Below are 21,614 nucleotides of genomic sequence, written 5' to 3'. Positions count from 1 at the left end.
TTGAGGTAGTTTCTCATTATTTTGAGATACTTAGTCATTATTTGAGATAGTTTGTCATTATAATGACTTGCATTTTTTTTATCGCATTGGGGCTTCCATATAAATCCACTTATATTAGTGCTTACTTGTTTAAATGTATTTATCTAAACTAACTGAGTATTTTAATTTCATACTACTTTATACTTCTTGTGCACCACAGTTTAAAACACATTATTTTGTAATTTAATATTTTGTAGTTTTTTTTTTTTGCTCAACTAATTCAAAGATGGTGTAATTCAAAGGTCAGCCTGCAGTTCCGTCTCCTTCCATCAGGGGGCAGCACAACCACAACCCTCCGTCCGTGTGAGCCCGAAAGGAAGCAAATCGAAACTCTTCAATGAGTTCACCTTCAGATAAATAGTTACTCTCCCCCTCCACCATCTCCTCCTCCTTCTCCTTTTCCTTCTCCTGAACACTCAAATTTAATCGTCTTGACATTATAAAACAATCATGAATGGCTCTGTGCACTCCTCACCCAACGTGGTGGACATCCAGCTGAAGCGAGGACCAGCAGGTAAGAGCAGCGGGAGGCTCGGCGGAGGCTTAGCCGAGAAAGAGACGTGCTAGCCGGCTACTCAGCAGCAGAGATCAGCGCTAGTGAAGCTAAAGGCTAATTTGCAAAAGTGATTCAAAACCTCGTCTTAAAATGCTGTGTCGTGTAGTATAAACAGAGTAGGGTTGTGCAAGACGGGTGAACACTTATACCCTTCAGTTAATGATTAAAAGTGTGATTTATGCACTTTAATGCTGCGTTTAAATCTAAAAAGTAACATGAGTTGCTCGGCCTGTCAGACAGTTTTATGCACTGCTGATTTTTATTCATGGAGAGAGATGACTGGCTGGTTTACGCTTGTCTTTCTGTGTTATGTAACATTTGGTGAGCTGGTGTATTTTCTCTCTTGATTTGCACCTCTGAGCTGCAGTAATATAGTGTTGGAAAGGCTCCTCTTGCACTTTGATCCATTGAGATAAATGTCAGGATTGAATCAGCAGCTGGTAAACAATGACCCCTTTTTATCTATTGAATTTTACTCTAGAGAGATCTACTCTGCCAACTAGCCACCTTTCACTTTGAAAAAAATCAATGTTTCACTTCATAAAATAAACACTAGATGCTGAAATCCATTTCAATCTTTGTTGTTTTATGTTAAATTGCAGATTATTGCAAAAATAAAACAGTATTTTGTGTTGCGTCAGTTATAGTAGTCAAAAATATCCTACTTTTTCCCCCAGCTTCACTTATTTACTGTTGAATTTTACTCCAAAACTACTCTGCAAATAGCGAGCTTTCACTTTTTAGAAAATCAATGTTTCACTTCATAAAATTAATACTAGATGCTGAAATCCATTTAAATATTAGTTGTTCTATGTGAAGCTTAGATACATTCAAAATAAGAATACTTATGATTACAACTTCTTTCACAAATAAAACAGTATTTTGTGTTGCTTCAAAAGTTTAACACATTTTCATGCTACAGTTATTGTAGTCAAAAATACCCTATTCTTCACTTATTTATTGTTGAATTTTTATTTTTTAGTACTCTACAAACTAGCCACCCTTTTACTTAAAAAAAATCAATGTATAACTTCATAAAATGAATGGAAGATGCTAAAATTCAATTAAATATTTGTTTATTTTATTATAAATTTAAAGTCTATTCCAGATCACAACTAAGATCAATTAGAAATAAGTATACTTATCATTAAAGCCCAACCGATATATAGGTCAGCTGATGTTATCTGCCGATATCGACCTACCACAGTTATATCGGTATCAGTGAATATGTTGTCCGATATTTGCTGATATCTTTTTTTCATTTTTATTACTCATAGCTTATTATAATTACTAAATTACCAATGAAGTGTGTCGTTTCATTGCATTGATGTTATTTTATACAATAACATTTATTGTAAATCTGTTAAATATCACGGCCTCCATTATGTGTTTGATAACCACATTTGAGGGATCGTTGCAAAACAAACTGTGTTTATGTACACGTAAGATTATCGACCAATTTATCGATATCGGAATTTTTTTACTCCCTAATATTAGTATTGGCATCGGCCCCAAAAATCCATTATGGGTTGGGCTCTACTTATCATAACTACTTATCTTGAAGAAAAATAAAACAGTATTTTGTATTGGCATTTATTACTAGGATATTCTAGTATCTAGTATCGTAGGTAAAAATAATGTAACTGTAATATCACGATAATCTCTATAGCTGAATTTTATTCCAAAGCCACCCTGCAAACTAGACACCTTTCCCTTTATTTTAAAATTAATGTATAACTTCACAAAATGAATGCTAGATGCTGAAATTCAGTTAAATTTTTGATATTTTTTTAATTGAAAATTTCAATGCCAAATCACAACTTACATAAAAAAGAAATAAGAATACTTATCACCACGGCTTATTTTGCAAAAATAAAACAGTATTTTGTGTTGGCTTCAAAGGCTTTTATAATTTGGATATTCCAGTATCTAATTTTCACGCTACAATGATCGTAGGTTAAAAAAAAATCATGGTTAACAGTATTATCTAATTTCCTTAAATCCTATAATTTTTTTCCCCCAACTTCAGTTCTTTATTGTTACATCTCATGACGAAAGCATTGTTGAGTAACAATCTTTCAGCTCCTCAAAACTGCAGTAAAGAAAAAATAAATATCTAAAATAGTAAAAGCAGTAGTAGTAACAGACTAGAGTGTAAAACATATAAGTGCATGTATGTGAAGTGTGAATCTGTCCTACCTATAATGAGTAAATATTTACATGCGGATGTACAAATATAAGTGTTCATGTATGTGTGAGTGACATCAGGCAGGCTGCCAGTGTTTGTTGTTCATGAGTCTGGTTACCTGATGGGAAAAGATATACGGTATTAGTGTTAAACTCGTTAAACCTGCAATGCAGATCTTTACTTATAAATTAACGTCCGCTCCATTTAAGCAGTCGCCAAACAAGTTTACAGAATGCCGATAAAGCCAGTCACCACCAGGTCAATCTCTGTATTTCACAGTATGAATTTTTAATGTAGTGTCGGCCATGACCTTCCCACACTGGCCGGATGAAGTCATACTCTGCATGCTCAATGGGCAGAGCTTAAATCATTTCATTGTGCGGCTTTTCTAGACTTTCTAAATGTTTTCAGACTGAATGGATCAGATTCTGATAGTGAAACGAGGCATTTCACGGTGGTTTTGTGATGCTCAAAATATTTAACCAGCGTTTTACAGACTCAACAGTAGCGACAGAGTAAGCTACGGCGGAACCTGTGACGTCAGTGCGTCAATAGTGTTTGTGTATTTATTCTCACTGCCAGAAGGGGGAAACAATGTCCCCCAGTACTCCAACTTTAAATGACTTTAAATGATGGCCATTGATTTTATTCACTGAACAGCGTCTGTATGGTATAATGCAGTGAAATTTGTAAACACACACAGAACAGCTGTTTTTTTGTTTTGTTTGCTTGTTTTTTGGGGGGAGTGTATGTTTAGTTGTTTATTTATTGCCTGGTGTTTTGGTTATGTGTACTGCATTGCTTATAGTATCTACAGTTTGATGAAAAGGGAAATAATAATAAAGAATATATTGAAAAAAACAACAACTCTGGATCTCATGCCAGTATTTTTTTTGTTTATTTTGTTTTTGTTTTTGTTTTTTAGGCTTGGGCTTCAACATAGTTGGGGGTGTGGACCAGCAGTACGTGGTGAACGACAGCGGCATATACGTGTCCAAAATAAAAGAAGATGGAGCAGCGGGACTAGATGGAAGACTTGAAGAGGGAGACAAAATCCTGGAGGTAATTAATGTCGGCTCATATATGAATGAATGTGTTAAACGAGGATGTTTATTTAATGTCTTTCATCTCCACAGTGTTTAAACACGTCTGCTTTTACACAATCACACCACCAAATATCATTTCTTTATAGTACTACATGATTCATCCACTGATTGAACCATGAGCTAAAAAGAATGTGATAATAAGTCTTGTATTTATATCAATCTAGCAACAACCAAATTATAAAGGAATCATATCTCCATGATATTTGTCGTAAGGTTGCAACTAAAGATTACTTTCATTATCAATGAATTGATTCGTCAGTTGGTCTTTAAAATGTCAATATCCAAATATGTTCAGTTTTTCCCTGAATTTATTTTTTTTGCCTTAAAAACATGCAGAGAAGGTGGTTGGACTTTTTAAAGCTCCTTATAGTTCCTATAGTCATCTTCTCTTCTTAGTCTACAAATAGTCTCACAGAATAAACCGACTAATCACACTCACATATTGATGTTTCTATGTTCTTAATTAAAAGTGACGAGGATATGCCTGCACCATCCTCTAGTGAAACTTACACGCTGATTAATAAATGAATTAATTGAAGATTTTAATATTTGGTGCTTGTGTAGATCAACGGAGTGAAGCTGGAGAATCAGACACATCGATCTGCAGTGGAGTTCTTCAGGACAGCGGGGGAGGACGTGCTGCTCCGTGTTCAGAAAAAGGTAGGAGACGACCTCCTAGTATTCAGATGTTAGAGTTTTATTTTGTGCAATGTTGTTAATTAATCAGTAGATGTATTAATACGTTGTTGTCGTTCCTAATATAACTGATGAATCTGTCCAAAACCACACTGAAACTGAGTGTTTCATCGATCTTAAATACTCAGGAACAGCCAAGACTTTCTCACGGAAGTTGCTTAGCCACCCAAATTCTAGTCTCGTGTTACCAGACAATCAGAGATCTCCATCTACTGAAGTCTGGGGATTTCTAAATGCACGCCTGCTAACAAAAATGATGCTCTCCCCCTCCACTCTCCTCCACAGTGAACTGCATGTTTGGTCTGACTAAATACTTGAGTCTGGTTCTCTAATGCAGTGTTTTTTAAACTCTCTAATTGTTTCCACTCTGTTTTTAACAACTAAAACCTGGGAGCGAAGCATTTAGACACTGACCTGTGAGTCGACCCAAATACTGCTGCACCTCATCTCACTATCAATCTGATAGACAATAGCCAAAACAATAACCACTAGATAAAGAGCTTTTGTTGGTTGTCTGAAATAGCATCTGTGAGTCACCTTTCGTCAACCTCCTGCGATTCTTCCTGGATTTCTGCCCCCTGGTGGCGAATCTTCTCCCTTTCAGCCCCACTGTTCGTCTCACCGAGCTGTAGGCAGAATACACCTAGCAGTAAATCCACACCCTTCCCCAATGATATCAGTGGCTCCCGGGTTTTTGTTTCAGGGGAGTTAGTCATGTAATTATACACTGTTAAAGGTTAGAGAAAATGTCAAGGCAGCATCCAGTAAGTGAGCAGCAGCAACATTTCCTCACATAATTGAAACCAGTGAACATCTGATTTTAGTTCCTAGCTGCTTGAAAATATTTATTTTACAGATTTGACCAAGGAGATGAAAGTTTACTACACCTTGAAACTGAGCAGTTTGTTTGCTCAATTTGATAAAAGTCTTGACCATCAAGTCTTTAAATCTTTGCTATATATATTTAATACAAAGACCACATAATAAAACAAATACAATATCTTTAAGGGTCAGATAAGTCTGCTGTTGTTTCAGATAACATTTAAGCTTTCATTAGGTTCACATGTGTTTTACCAGCCGTGGAATTCGTCTCAACTTGTATCTTCTTTAGGTTTATTGGGACAAATGCAATTTTTTGCAGCAGGTTATGTGCGTTCAACCTTTTTTATGCTAAAAGACGCTTGTATTTTACTCTTTAAAGCCATACCAGTAGTTTTGTGTGCTTTAGAGATTAAATCTAAATTAAATACTTCTTGAAGGAGCTTTCTATTTTCTAAGGTGTGTCGCATGTTTTTACAGTAAATACATTTCTGAAAGGTCAGGTTCACGATTTTTCAACTCTGTCTCAAAACAACTGTCAAATGAACATTTAAAGGGGTTTTGTTTTGCTGTAATTATTCATCCTGTTCATACTGGTCATTAAATAACCCCTTCAATGTAAGTGATGTGGGACAAAGTCCACAGTCCTCAATTTCTTCAATATCATTAAAAGTTAATAAGAAGCTTCAGAGACGCACCGATTGATCAGCCACTGATTGACCAAGACTGATGACTGGCTCCTCAGATATCCGGTCAAATTTACACACATAGGCACACAGTGGTTCACGACGTGCAAACAGCAGCACAGACAGTAACATCACAGCCACACACACACACACACACACACACACACACACACACACACACACACACACACACACACACACACACACACAAAAACTAAATGATATGAACTGCACTGAACTCACTGTCGACTGGTGATGTTTCAGCACGTCTGCTGCAGTTTGTAACTCGTTTGAACTTTAATTTACCTGCCAACATGTCACATACCATCATCACAACCACCAACAGGTGGGACTCAGACAGCAGCCTGAACACAGGCTACACCTGAACCATCCTGGGTCTGCTCAAAGTGGGACAGATGGTGAGTCTGTCCAGCCCAAAATAGCCTATATATATAGAGAGAGTTTACATGCCAGGATGTGTCCAGCTGTTTACACACAGTTTAAGTGAAACCAGGTGATTTTAAATTTTTAGGTAGGTTTTATAACAAATAAATCCAAATAAATAAAAAATGTTTTGGTTGATTTTCACGCATTACTGACACAAACCGAAACAAGTGGCGAGATTAGTCAGAAAAAGTACATTTCTGAGATATAATAAGACATGCAAAAACACTAATATTCTTTTAATTCATCACTTTCTAGCAGAATTATTTAAACTGAAGGAGGTTCAAACATGTCCGGGGAATCTACTCTGTTTCCACTTGTGATTTTAAACAGATATAACGAGTGAATTTATATGTAAATGTTCAGTTTTAAGGTTCCCTTTCTTTGTTTCCATATCTGTGTCTTACAGTCGCCTCATCACATGAACGGACCCACAGGCTCGCAGCCGGAGCACAATTCTTCAGCGCCTGCTCTGGGAGTGCTGGCTATGTTAGCGGGAGCTGCCGCCATCCTCGGATTCTTGTACATGCGACACCATAGGAAGCCCTTTTAACCAAGCCGACATCGTCTGTATATTATTTTTAAGATCAAAAACTTTGCTTAAGGCCAAAGAAGTGAAGAGGGAACAAACTCTAAAACAGTAAAACCTTTATTTTTGTTTTTTTTTATTAGTAGGTGTCGGTGTCACTGATAAGTTTCTCCATGTTCATGTGTATTATATGATTAATGGTAGCTTCTTGACACCCTTTCCTATGCAAACGGATGCTCTCTTACCACAGAGATTAGTTTTAATAGATATTATGTGATGGTAAAGAGAAGGAGACGGATGTACACTTGACATTCCTGCTGCTGGGCTGACATACATACATACATACACACACATACATGCAGAGGTTGTATGAGAGGTCCAGTCAGACAGACTCAAGCTTCAGGGTCCACTTACAAACTGAAAGACAGTGTTGTGTTCAGTCCTTCGTAGGCCTCTCTGGACCCCCATCGCTGAATGGGGGATCTGTTTTAGGGGGGCAACGTCAGAGGAACCCACTGTATTTTCAGTTTCCAAAATATGTATGCGACCAGGGGGTTGATTTTCATTTTATGAGTCTGAGACGGAGCCGTGGGTGAAAAAATGACATATCGTAATGGACTTCTGAGTGCCTTTTGTACCTATTGCAAGTGATGCTGCTGTTTCGGTTCTCGGTGTTCCTTTATCATGATCAAAATGAGAATCAACCCATTATGTCCATACATACGTTAAATTAAAGGAGAAAGCTGACAATATGCTCTTTTTTTTCTCTTGCTGTCAACAAATCCAATGAAAAACAAAAAAAAATACGAAATACTTTCTTACTTCCTGACTTAAGCCCATTGATTCTTACTAAAGAAGTAAATCTTTAAAGGGGACATATTCTCTTTTCCAGGTATGTATTTTTAATCCAGGGCTCTACTGGAACATCTTGATGTGATTTACAGTCCAAGAACTTCATTATTTAACTCATACTGACCTTTTATGCAGCCTTTCTCTTAATGAACCCTATCTGTTCTGATTGGTTACACAAACAAGCTGTAGTAGCAGGATTTCACTTCTTCTTGTTCCTGACTCAAAATGTCAACTTCTCGAGCTGAAATCGGATCCACAGCACATGGGGAAAACCTCAGCAACACCTTAAGCAAGCAAGACTCCAGCTGTCAATAAATGAATGGCCGTTTGTGGGCGTGCATGATGAACCAACGTTCAATTGCAATCTAGTGTTTAGAGTAGACTTACAGGAAGATAACATAGATATCCAACAGCTTAACAATATATAAATAACAGAAAGCTTAATATGTCCCCTTTAAAAATGTAAAAATGGATCATACGGCTCAGTAATTCCCTAAAACAGCTGGCCAATGTGATCTTTAACTAATATTACTTAAACAGGAGTAAATTGTGCTTTTTGTTGGGGACTATTTTAAGAGGCAGATTTGTAGCTATAGTGAGTATTTAGAGCATCAAGACAGTGTATCTGGGATGAAACTCAAAATAAACTACAGTGCCCATGTTCATCGTAACGAAGGAACATGTCACCCAGTGCAACGATGTGGTTAATTGATGTGTTTAATAGGTTTTTATACAATAATTAAGTTCTATGGCACATAAATAAGCTTTAAATACACAGATAATACGTGTAATTGGCTCAGTTTAGTGAATACTTTCATGGGATTTGTTGACAATAGGAGAAAAATACAGAATATCAACCAGCCTTCTACTTTTTTAAAGCGAAACACACAATTTAAAATCACTGGGTAGTATATTATGAAGTGTAATTTGGTCACTCAGGGTGAACCATTGAACCTGCACCGTGCAAACAAATAGTATTCACACATCACGTGATGGTGAGCAGCCCACGGCTTCACGCTCAGTCACAGCTCAGACGGCTCTCTGAGAGATGCTGCCATGTTTGTGTTTTTGTATCGCAGCCATTTTTAAAAAACCTTCTCCTAGTTTTGCATTTTGGGGGGCTCAGTGCTCGTAATCAACACCGTCTGCTAAGTGATTCATAAAGGGCGAACGTGAAAATCTGGAGGTTTGTCGTAACAAAAGAGGGAAATTAATTATTATGTGTAAAGGACCAACAGCTTTATTCAGTGAAGCAGTTTGAAGGTTCAAAGAAATGAGTTGCTGTCATCACGTTTAAATGTTTATTTTGCACTAGCCACAATCATGGAACCTCCTCCGGTAACGGCCGTACAGCAGATGAATAAGTGAATTGTGTGCGATGGGTGTTTTTTTTTGTCCACATTTTTCCGTCTGCAGCTCATCTATCATGTAACTGTCTCTCTGACTGTATGTGGCTCTGTTGTCTGTAAATACATTTCATGTTGCTCTGCTGAGTGGGATTGTGAATATGTGCAGTATGCCAGAAGATAGATCAGAAGCACTACTAAATTATACAAATACTGTGTGTTTGACAGCCAAGCACCTATTAAATTCATGTTGAATTCACCTGTTTCTCTTGTTTTCTTTAGTTGGTTTTGAAGCATGAAATTTCATAAATCGGTTCATGCCACTATGGTTGATCTGTAAAAAGCACTATAACTGTAATGTGGAAGTTCAGCCGCACTCAGAAAGAAAAAGGCAGATGAAAATATCAATGATTTTTCTTTTTTTGAAGTAAAGATTTATGTAATAGGGTCACAGGGTTCGTGCGAAGGTGTGAGCATGTTTATTTTTGTGGTTTAAAACATACAGTAACAGCTGTGAAACAATCAGAAAATAAGGTTTTATGTATATGAGTCACTGCTTTCACAGCGCCGCTCGCTCTCTTCTTCTGTACCCCTCTCTCTCTCTTAGCCGGGGAGAAGGGGCCACATTTTAATCCTGCATACTATACCTTTAATTATACCTTTGATAGCATATTAAAATGGTATAAAACTGTAATGTAATGATAGATAAGTGAGTTGTAGTGTAGCTAGTCCTAATTATATATCCTTTAACTTCTACATACATACTCATTTATTTCGGTCCTTACTAACAACAATGTTAGTGAGGACCAAAATGAATGTACATAGAAATTAATGAATAACAACAAGGCATTAAATTTAAAGGAAAAGAAATATTGACCTAGAAGATAAAGACTGAAGCTTTAGCTTATTGTACTGAACCCTCTGATGGGAAACGCCTTCAACTATAGGTTTATACATACGTTTATATACGTTTCATACATAATAATCATAATCATATATCAGCTTTATATTTATTTACCACCTCATTTTTAAACATGTTTTAAAATGTGCAATTTATTGCTGTTATTGATTGTTATTCCAAGTTATTGACAGATATATACAACTGTTTTTAAAATATATATATTTGTCCTTACCAGGGCTGGGCAGTGAAATATCACTTCTATTTTTATTTTTTATTTTTTTTACTAAATATCTCAAAATCAATACTGCACCAATATTGTAGGGAATTAGATTTTGTTGTTAATAATCAGTACTATTGACTCCAGTAGGTAAAAGGCAAATAATACAGCAGCTACACAGTGTGGTGAGTTCGTAAAATTACACTTTGCTGTAATGCAGCCTTTAAATCCAGGAAAAGACAACACTTATACCACAATATTATGATACCTAAACACAACATATAGTCTCATATCAGGATATTGATACAATATCTAGTCTTACCCCTTGTTTTTACCCCCTAAACATTCCCATTCCTCTAAATTCCTCCTGGCTTTGCCTCTAAATACAGTGAGGAAGTAAATTATTGATGCTCTTTAGGCTACATCAGGCCTTTCTCTGCAGTTTTAACATCAACATGATATAAAGCATTGAGGTGAATATTAAATATATTTCAGCCTGGAAACTTTTTTTTCCTGTCAGCAGCATATATTGACAGAAATAGTAAAGTGTGTTTTGTAACAAAATGTGCTCGTGTACACCCACCAGCACACATCAGCTGTTGGAGGATGCAGAAATGACGTAATTAGAGAGAGGGGGGAGAGAGAGAGAGAGAGAGAGAGAGAGAGAGAGAGAGAGAGAGAGAGAGAGAGAGAGAGAGAGAGAGAGAGAGAGCGCGAGCCGGTTTCTTGATCCACAGCTTCATCATCACACGGATGGAGCTCGGCTGCTTTGGGACTCTCTGAAATACATTTTGAAAGCCTTCATCGGGGCGTTGCTGTCGGCTGAGCGGCTCGGTGTTTTGCTGGAGGAGTCATGCCGAGGAGGAGGTCTGTGCAGAGCCTCTCCTCCGGACGAAGAGGATGCTGGATGCGGGCCAGCAGCAGCAGCAGTAGCCGGGGATGCTGCTGATGAACTTGGCTCCTGTAATTAACCACCATGGCCCGGGTGTCCTCCTCTCCCACAGCTGCTCCGACACCGACACCGACATCCTCCGCGTAAAAATGGCCCGCACTCCGCCTCCATCGTCGACATCGGTCCAGCCTGATGACAGGAGGGAGCTCCCGATCCTGACTGCAACACTTGTAGGCCCTTCATGTCCCGCTTCGGATCACATTATCACCTCTGATATGATCATTTGAGCGGCTGCAGTTGCTTGTGTTTCGCAGAAGAAGGCAGCTGCACCTCCTCCTCCTACCAGCATCGATTTCCCCTTTACAACAGATATTTTTGGAGCAGCTGGAGATGCTGCTCCTCGCTTTGCCCTGCCGGGATTTGAGTTTCATGCTTTCTTGACCTTACTTCCGATAATGTCTCTGTGACATCTCATCTATACGCTTCAGTTGTCCGGCGTCTTTTTTTTGGGGACATTTCGTGCTTCTGCTTCTCTTGTCTCTCCTTTTTACGCGCAGAGCTGTGTCCGTGCAGTCTTGCCCTGCAGGGGGAATGAGCAGCCTCCATCCCTCCAGCAGCAGCCCGCTTCCTGCTCCTGCTGTCCACCGTGTGGCCCTGTGACTTCACAAGGGTGTGGAGGTGCTGATAACCTTAAAAACGTGGAGGGTGGGGACGTTTGCCTTTCCTGCTCAGGTTTAAACCATGGCCAATGAACCTGTCATCCTTAACGTGTATGATATGGTAAGGATCCTCCATGCACTGCACCTTTCACTCAGTTTTTACTTATGTTTGTTTCTGGCAGAGAATATTTAATCACACAGCAGCAGCAGCAGCAGCAGCAGCACAGGAGGAGAATGCACCACTAGAGAAATAGCAGAGCCACCTGTTTCACTTCACACTTTACAGCCTATTTTCATGTTTGAAGCAGCCTATTTGGACACAAATATGACATGAAAAAGAGGTGATGTAATGCCTGCAGCAAAGGTTTACATATACAAAACACACAAATGTAGATTTTTCTGCTTTCATTTTTTACTCCTGTGTCAAATTTAAATATGATCATTTTCTATGCAACTTGGGGAGAACAGTCACACCCATCTCTGAAGATTTACTGCAACACTGACAGATGAAGAGGGTCGGCTGGTATGTATAGCCGACCCGGTGCATATGGTGCATCTGAGTCTCTGCAGGCGTTGCTTTGTGTTACTGCATGTAGCCAAATTCTTCTGTGTGTGCTCAACCGGATATTATCAAGAGGTATCACTGTGTTAAAAAAAACTCTATAAAATACTGAGAGCAGGTAGTGAATTCTGGACTTCATGTAGATGAAAATTACAGTTTTAATACTCTGACCTATAGCCTGCTGTGAAACAAGAGCCTCCCTAAACCCCCTGACCTCTGTCACTGTGCCTGCAGCTCACATGATGCACGTACACACACACTCACACACACATTATCACACACACACTCACACACACACACACACGTATGCACACAGAGACTCACATACACCCCCACACACATCAGGAAAGGACAAGGGTCCTCATTCAGACATGTGCCCACTGCCTGGTCCTCTGTGCTGCTGAACAGTGTCCTGTGTGAATGTTATGCAACACGTTGTTGTAAATACACAGAATTACTCCAATTACAACTAAATATCTGAGCTACAATGACATTTATTCATTCTGGTGTGGTATATAACACCCACTAAACAGTTTATAACACACTATAGTGAAGTTTATTCATTCTGGTGTAGTATATGGCACTCAATAAACAGTTTATAACATGCTATAGTGTAGCTGTAAGCACACATGAGGACATTTTAAATGTGTATTAATGTTTTTGTCAACAGTTGTAACTTCTGCCTGTTCAGTAAATGATTGATAAAACACAGCTGTGATCATATTTATGGATACCTTCACAGTGTGTTACAAAACATTAACATGTATTAACTGGTTTTATTGTACAAATGATTCACAACTGGCTCCATAAACATCTTAAAACTGGTGAAGACACTTTGAGCTTGAAGATTCATTTATATTAAATGTAGTTTAACAAAAACAATCTTACTGTAACTCAGAGTCCACTTTTTTAGATTTCTTACAAAGCATTCAGCAGCATCTTGTCATGAGAATTAACAGCAACATATATAGTATATCCTTTATTAAAGTATTCAAAAATGTATAGTGCTAAATGTACAAGTTAGCCTGTCATTTCAATCCAGAGGGAACAGCGAACCCCAACACCAACAATACAAATTACTATATACAGTATAGAGGGAGGGAGAGAGAGTATATAGTAAATACATTTAATGGATATAGAAGAAAAATAGTAATTAGTATCAAAAATTGGGTTTAATATAACAAACATTTTATATGATTACAACTGTGTTATATTGTCTATTATTCGTTGTCTGTTTACACCAGTCATGAATGCTGCCATGAAGGAGTTATAGTTGTTGATAAATACTAAATAAATCTACCAAATATTAATAAATGCTTAAAAATGTCCTCATATGTGCTCACCATTATATTTTAGTGTGTTAAAAAAACAATTATTCACCCTTTTAAAAAATGATTAGCTCATAATTACTAAGTGTCTGTGTGGGTGGGAGTACAAATGAATAAAATAAATTAATTATAGTAAGACAGATCATCTGTGGTTGACAATGTGGGACAAACTATCAACTTAAAGGAAAGATGTTTGTGTCTCCAAATGTAAGTAAACAAGTATTTCAACAAGTGTTCTCATCTTTCAGCTCTCAAGAAGACACATTTTTAGCTCGCTCGGCCTTCTGAGAACTTGTACAAATATAAAACAACAGATCTTCGAGCCGTCTCACAGACGAGAACCTCAGAGGGGGCGAGGAGTGACAGCTGCTCAAACAGCTGATTAAATTCCAGCGTGGCTCTGCTGTGCCGCGACTTAACAGGTCATGCAGGGGCTGTTGACGAGGGTGAAAGTGATCATCAGGGGCGGCGACAGTCAGAGTCAGCTGTAAATACTTTGCCAAGAATTAAACACGAGAGGGCTGCAGTGATTCATCCACAGAGGGATGGTGATGACGGTGAATCGATCAACTTCAATGTGAAATCAGTGTGACTGGTAGATGTGTGTATTGGTGCATGCTGTATGCGCAAAAGGCAGGAGATCATTGAGCAGACTGCACGGATGGTTGCAGCAGCGTTGGCACTGAAAACACGACTTCACAAACACGACAGAACACAGAATCAGAGGAATGTGATTTTAAAAAAGTGAGATAGGGGGTCGAAAAGCTCCCATAATGCTTCAAGGAGTCGCTTATTCATGCACTGAAGGAGAAAGTCAGGTCACTTCATCAGCAGCTTGTCACAGCATCATTTCACTCAGGTGGAAGGATACTTGGTTTTCTTGCAGGAAGCTGAAAGTTTGTCATTTCTGAGAGATTTCCATTTCCATTTTTTTTTTTGTGTGTCCTTGGTGTGAAATGGCAAAAAAGAAGAGCGAGCGAGCCAATAGGGTAGAGGTCACTGCGGAAACATGAGAAGACTCTGTAGACACAAAGTGGTGGATATGCTTTTATTGAATCAGTCTTAGCCCGGAAATGTGTTCTATTATTAATGGGGGACAGCTGGGGCAGCGTGGATAGACCCTTAGCATATTTCCTCAGGGGTGTTTTCCCTAAGGGGTGGGTGTGTGTGTGAGGGGGGCGGAGAGAGCCGGGGTCCTGGTTGGAATTAGCTCCTGATGGTTTAATGAAGGGTGATAAGGATGGCACCAAATCACACCCACTCAGGTTTGATGGACAGGATCTTTAACTAAGTGAGTTTCGCTTCCGCAGTCCAAAGATCTGCAGGTCAGGTAGATCAGAGACTTGGTGTGTGATTGATTGTATCGTGGATCAGTCATCTCAACACATGAATGAGTGCTTGCTGTTAAATGCAATTAATTCAACTTTTAAGGAATTGAGATCAACGATTTGTTCATGGTGAAGAAAAAGCAGCAAAAACAACAAGAAACAAATATAATCAAGTATTTTAAACCAATTCGTCATACATTTTAGTACTTTTTTAAGGAGGAACTGGGGTTTGGCGTCTTATTTTAAGACACTTCTGCATTTCTACAGGTGGAGCAAGATCACACCACCATCATTGCTATTAATGGTCAACCTGCTCTACCACCTGAGCGGCAGCCACACCACAATATCACGCCACGCAGTTAAAATTAAACAAATTTGATTGTAAAGAATCAAATATATATAATCACATCCCACAAATAACCCCAAATGGCATCTTATAAACAGCTTAAGAGTCTAAACCTATGAAATAAATTATATTAATCTAATACTATTGAATAATTACTTGAGAGTTCTCACATCTGTGTGACAGATATGGAGAAGAATCATCATTATTATTCAACTTTTGAAGGGGGAAGTGTTTTTAAAAAATATATATATATATATATCAAGGTCCACTGTACTGTTGTACCAGTTAATCTTGATGCCAACATTATAATTTATGTATTTGCTTTTTTGCTGCAGAGTCAGAAAAGAAGATCAATACCACTCTCATGTCTGTACAGTAAATATGAAGCTACAGCCAGCAGATGGTTAGCTTAGCTTAGCACAAAGACTGGAAACGGAGGGAAACAGCTAGCCTGACTGTCCAATAGCAAAAACTGACTTTCTAGCACCTCTAAAACTCAGTAATGAGCATGTATTGTTTGTTTAATGTGTAGACAAGCTAACTGCCTTCTTGTTATAGATTCTTATTTACCGTATATGATATGAGAGTGCTATCGACCGTATCACATAACAAATAAATGTCTCTCCCAAAATGTCAAACTGTTCCTTTAATGGAAAAGTAAAGCTGTTTACATTGAATTGATTTGTTTAGCAAAACTGCAATATGATAATTTTTCTGCTTTATTATTGATTATTAATCCTAAGTAAAGGGTATCTACCTTTTATGAGTATCATCTAGCCCTAAAAGTTAGCATCTCTCCTGTAAAGTATAATTTATCTAGCAGTCAAGGATGATGTACTGGTTGCAGCTACAGTATAATCATATTTTCTACAGAGCTGCTGCACTGTTTCTTGCCTTTTTTAATGACAAAATATTAAAAGATATTGATCCTAAATTATTCCCTCATCCTTACTCTAACCCTAACTTTATTTCCCCCTTTCTCCACAGTACTGGATAAACGAGTACACTTCCAATCTGGGTATTGGAGTCTTCCACTCAGGCATTGAGATTTATGGCAGAGGTAAGGACAGGGCTTCCTTTATGTCTCTAAAATCCCATTACAGCTTTTTTTTTTTTTTTCAGAGTGCGTCCTCAGCGGGCCCAGACTCACATCACCACCATCATGATGGAGAGAGATATACAAGGCCGCTTTCACAGACACACACACGCATGAAGTCTGGTTTTTAAAAGTGGAATTGTGTTCCCAATAGCATGACCCCATTTCTCTGGGTTGACTCACCACTGACTCACTATGTGTTTTGTGTGTGCTTTGAAAAAAAAACAAAGCAAGAGAGACAGAAACCAGCGTGAAACTGGATCACTGAGAATTTCATTATGCCCTCACAACCAGAAACATTGGCTCTGCACACCAAGAAATATGATGTTAGTGAAATACAGTCCTTACTAAGGCAGGAAATAATTCATTTTTTAAATGAAATGTAAGCATAATATGTGGTGCCTGCGGCATATGTTTTGCATAATGATCTTATGAATTTAATCGTATTGAATTTCATATGTCATTGCTGATCTCCAGGAGGTAAAATATATCTTAAAGAACATTTACAGACTCTTGCTGTGTGTAGTCCATCATCTGTAGAGTGCAATGCGTGAGACACAGAACCACAGATTTATGGGTTTTAGGAAAAAAAAGTTTTAGATGTGAGTTTTATTAAAAGAGTTTGGACTTTCTGTAGAGTAATGACCAGACATCTTTGAGATTTTCCTCCGGAGCTTTTAAAGAGAAGAAATTTCATGGAACAAAAAGTCTGCAGACATTTTAAACCCACAGACGCTGGTGAAATCACTGTAACTAAATAGACTGTCGACATACTTGTACTTTACTATATTTCCTTTTTTTCTGCTACTTTATACTTCTACTCTTCTATATTTTAGAGCCAAATATTGCACCTTTATTTTAACACCATTTATATTACAGCTATAATTATGAGTTATATTAATATTTTACACTTATTTTTTTAAATTATATTGTATATATGTGGTTTAAACTACACAAGCAGATACAAAATAGTTACAATAAGCTCAAAATGACTTTCTGGTTTGTGAACCACTAATAATAATCCAATATTATAATATATATCTATCACAATTCAGTCCTTATTTTGATATTTTAGGCTCATTTTACTGATAATACTAAATAATGATATTAAATGTTGGACTTTTACTTGTTAAGTATTTTTTACATTGTAGTATCACTGTTGGTTGGGAGCATTTTCCCACATATTCAACCTCTAGTTTTGGACCTTTGATTGTTTATATCATAAACATCCGACATCATGACTGTGCAGAAATAACAGGAAATCAGAAAAAAGCCTTATGTTTCATTTCCCCTTTAAATAAAGGACCTGGAGTGCCTTAGTAGCTGTTTGGTTAAAGCACATGCTACATAAAGGCAGCGTCCCTGGTTCAATTCCGGCAAGGGACCTTTGCTGCAGGTCATTCCCCTCTCTCTGTCTCTTCCTGTTTCCTGTCGGCCTCTCTGTCACCCGCTGTTGAATAAAGGCAAAAAAGCACAAAAATAAATAAAAAATGAAGGATCTAAAATACTTGGTCTAACGCAGAGTGTGTGGTCCTTCAACTGACATTAAAACATAATATCAATACAAGTTTGACTAAAATATTTTCATAAGGGGCGACTGTGGCTCAGGAGGGAGTCGACAACTAATCAGAGGGTCGTTGGTTCGATGTCCAGCTCCCCTCCCAAATTGCTCCTGATGGCTGTACCATCAGTGTGTGAGTGGGTGTGAATGAGCATAAAAACATGGTGGGGCAATTTAGAAAGGATGCGCTGTATCGCTCAGCATGGCCGCTTCTGCCATCAGTGTATGAACCTGTGGTAATGAGTGAATGTGGCATGTAAAGTAAAGCACTTTGAGTGGTCGATAAGACTAGAAAGGCAATATAAATGTAATGTAATGTAACTGCATTCCATTAATATTCACCATATAAAGATTTCTAACTATAATACACCTCTGTCCAGTCTCCAAATCTGGTGATTCATAACTTTTCAGATTAACTAAAGGATTGTGTTTCTTTGTGGGTTGAAAACATTTTTACAGGTTTTAAACTAAATAAATGCACTGTACTTTATATAGCACTTTCTGACCACTCAAAATGCTTTTACACTACATGTCACATTCACCTACACATTCATTGCAGGAGCTACCATGCAGGGTGCCAACAACCTGCTAATCAGGAGGAGACTAACATTCACTCATAAATTCCTACACTGTTTGTGCAGCCATCGGGAGCAATTTGGGGTTAAGTATCTTCCAAGGACATGTCGACATGTGGACTGGAGGAGCTGGGAATCGAACCACTGATCTTCTGATTAGTGGATGACCGCTCTACCTCCTGAGCCACAGCTGCCCCTACTATTTATAAGTCTAATGGTTTATCTGATTTTCACTGATATTCACTGGATTGCTCAAAATGTGAATGCTTATTTCATCCTTGACTACTTGTTGATCCTAAAAAGTTGATTTATTACTTTCTTAGTTGACAGACACAGCGTAGTATGATTATTGTGTGTATAAATTCAAAAGCTACAAATCTCTTTTTAAAGTCCCTGTATTCAGTGAGCTGTGCCCCTGTGTTGATCACTGGTTTCTGTGATACTGTGGTAAATACAGGGCACTGAGGCCTGTAATCACTCAGGCCTAAATATTTAAGTACTGTGTGACAATGAATACTTGCTTGATCGGTGTAATTACAGTTGTTTAGTGTTTCCATTTGAAGTGTTTAACTGTGTTTTGCATCTCTGTAACATAGAATTTGCATATGGGGGGCATCCGTACCCTTTCAGCGGCATTTTTGAAATCAACCCTGGGAATGCCGCTGAACTGGGAGAGACATTCAAATTCAAGTGAGTGTGCACAGTTTAGCATACAATGTGACGTTGTTACTGTAATGTTAATGGTAGAGATAAATGTGCTGACGGGTCTTCTTTGTGTTTTCGAACAGGGAGGCGATTGTGTTGGGCACAACAGACTTCACAGAGGAGGACATAGATAAAATCATGGAAGAGCTCGGTAAAGAGTTCAAAGGCAACGCCTACCACCTCATGCACAAAAACTGCAACCATTTCTCCTCCTCGTTGTCTGAGGTCAGTCTGGGGGGGAAAGACTGATACTTCTGATACTGTTTTTACTGTATAATGTTCATTTATTTTCTAACTCTGATATATAGGTGTTGTACATTACAGGAAAAGCTGGAGTGTCTCCTTAATAAAAAGCATATTGCAGGTTCAACTTTTTACAAAATGTATATGTAATCGTGTCTAAAAATGACCATTTGAAAAGTTAATGGAGGATTTAACAGGTTAATTCAACAGGCTCATAGCTGTTGTGCTGCGGTCCGTCATATGTGTAATTGTACACATAGGATTTGTCTCATCAGCGTCAGCACTGGTATTGATATCCATTGTTTTCCTACAGTTCAAGTTCACTACTCTCCCTCCCGTTACGTCACTTCTGGTTCAGTTTTTTCAGATGCGGAAGTAACATTTTCTCACAAAAATGACTCCAGAAGCTTCAGTAGTGTATGATTAATGTATATTTTAAAGATAAATTAGTTCCTACATTATGTTTCTATATTGATTCAATGGGGGCTCTAATCTGCAACCTGCTCTTTAATATATACATAAAGAAAGATATTTTGAGCATGTATTTGAGCATAATGTAACATATATCTATTGGTTTAATGTAAAGCCAGTTTTTAAATGTCTAACACATCAATAGAAGTAAAATATGGTAAGTTATAACTCACATGATCAGATATTTGGACTTTTTTTTAGTTGCTGTGTGGACGGGAAATCCCTCGCTGGGTCAACAGACTGGCCTACTTCAGCTCCTGCATCCCCTTCTTGCAGAGCTGCCTACCCAAGGAGTGGTTAACCCCGGCAGCCCTGCAGAGCCACATCAGCCTCGGCCTCCACAAAGAGGAGCATAACGAGTCGGGTGACGACGACCCTTCGTCCCCGTCCGGCGCCGGGGCCACCGGCTCCTCCCACAGCTGTCGCCACACGAGGGTGTGAACTGCCTCACATACACTGACCTCTGGACCTTCCTGCCACCGTTGCTCGTGGCTGAAGTGGCATTAGTAGGCTTGAACAACCACCTGACCTCATACTGTTTGTCCTCTGAGTAAAGAGGCAGGAAAGAGAAGCGTCGCCTCTTCACTGAGAGAGCTGCAGCCAGAGACTTACAGACCTACAGAGGCCCTGCCGTTCCTTTCTACTCAAGACAGGGAGACAGAGACAAACTTTGACCTGAGCACTGAAGCATGGCTCAGACTCAACAACAACCACTTGTAGATCTGAAGTTTGTAGTACGTTATTATAAGTCTTTTCCATGAACCTTTAAACCTCTGTCAGCCTTGTTCCCTGCCTTCAGAGCTGCTTTTGTAGTATAGACACCTGAGACTACTGATAGTGACATTACCAGAAAAATTGCTAATCTGCTCAACAAGTTCTCGTTCAATAACCTCTATGTGGCCTTCAGTTGATATTGTTGACTCCGCTTTTTCTTTTTGTGGAACTTTAGTGGTTTTACTTTGGCCATTTTAGAGGGTTATGGGGGTTTAAAGAGGATTCAACTGTTGCATGATTAAAGAATTTGACAAAACGACACAACATCCAACTCAACTGAGACGCCACACCTCTGATCATACCATCAAGTATTTCTTCTCTCTTTCCTTTTTGTATAAAGAAATTATCCAAACTGAGACTTGTTTTAAACGGTAAACCTGGCCAGTGTAACCGGGCCATAGACAACTGTAATCACTCAAGGGCAAATACTGTTCAGTTTTAATAGTCGCTGTTCATGCAGCTTCGGGCAGCCCAGTCACTACTTGTGAACATCTCAGAGACACACAGGAAGTCAAGCTGCTACACTGACAATTAGTGACTTTGTGACCCAGTACAATTTTTTGTCTACGCTTTTATATCCAAATGATCTTTATAATACATTGGTGCAATAACTTACAGGCTAAGATATTAAACATTTTACGCCCAGAGATTGTTCTTAGATGACATTGGTCGATTTTTTTTTTTTTTAACCATTA

The 21,614-nt window shown here is 38.4% G+C and overlaps 2 protein-coding genes across 2 annotated transcripts; both read left to right on the top strand.

Moving 5' to 3' along the window:
* The first annotated feature begins 56 nt into the window (after nucleotides 1-56).
* synj2bp (synaptojanin 2 binding protein) lies at nucleotides 57-9,518 on the top strand. Its single transcript, XM_062440149.1, has 4 exons — nucleotides 57-553; nucleotides 3,709-3,845; nucleotides 4,454-4,549; nucleotides 6,944-9,518. Exons 1-4 carry the CDS (start codon nucleotides 490-492, stop codon nucleotides 7,085-7,087), a joined length of 441 nt encoding a protein of 146 aa, XP_062296133.1. The 5' UTR covers nucleotides 57-489; the 3' UTR covers nucleotides 7,088-9,518.
* Nucleotides 9,519-12,012: 2,494 nt separating this feature from the next.
* Nucleotides 12,013-20,586, top strand: LOC134000704 (deubiquitinase DESI2). Its single transcript, XM_062440154.1, has 5 exons — nucleotides 12,013-12,051; nucleotides 16,482-16,554; nucleotides 19,323-19,416; nucleotides 19,515-19,656; nucleotides 20,347-20,586. Exons 1-5 carry the CDS (start codon nucleotides 12,013-12,015, stop codon nucleotides 20,584-20,586), a joined length of 588 nt encoding a protein of 195 aa, XP_062296138.1.
* The last annotated feature ends 1,028 nt before the right edge of the window (nucleotides 20,587-21,614 follow it).

Source organism: Scomber scombrus, chromosome 19 (genome assembly GCF_963691925.1).
Source record: "Scomber scombrus chromosome 19, fScoSco1.1, whole genome shotgun sequence".
Lineage (NCBI taxonomy): Eukaryota > Metazoa > Chordata > Actinopteri > Scombriformes > Scombridae > Scomber > Scomber scombrus.
The sequence above is the reverse complement of the archived record's forward strand: the minus strand, read 5'-3'. Positions and strand labels throughout refer to the sequence as shown.

Bases quoted from the DNA above. Each gene is read 5' to 3' on its own strand.
- synj2bp (XM_062440149.1), top strand. From the start codon at position 490: ATGAATGGCTCTGTGCACTCCTCACCCAACGTGGTGGACATCCAGCTG. The intron at 3,846-4,453 runs GTAATTAATGTC...GTGCTTGTGTAG, and splicing joins AGGGAGACAAAATCCTGGAG to ATCAACGGAGTGAAGCTGGA. The intron at 4,550-6,943 runs GTAGGAGACGAC...TGTGTCTTACAG, and splicing joins TGCTCCGTGTTCAGAAAAAG to TCGCCTCATCACATGAACGG.
- LOC134000704 (XM_062440154.1), top strand. From the start codon at position 12,013: ATGGCCAATGAACCTGTCATCCTTAACGTGTATGATATG. The intron at 19,417-19,514 runs GTGAGTGTGCAC...GTTTTCGAACAG, and splicing joins GGAGAGACATTCAAATTCAA to GGAGGCGATTGTGTTGGGCA. The intron at 19,657-20,346 runs GTCAGTCTGGGG...ACTTTTTTTTAG, and splicing joins TCTCCTCCTCGTTGTCTGAG to TTGCTGTGTGGACGGGAAAT.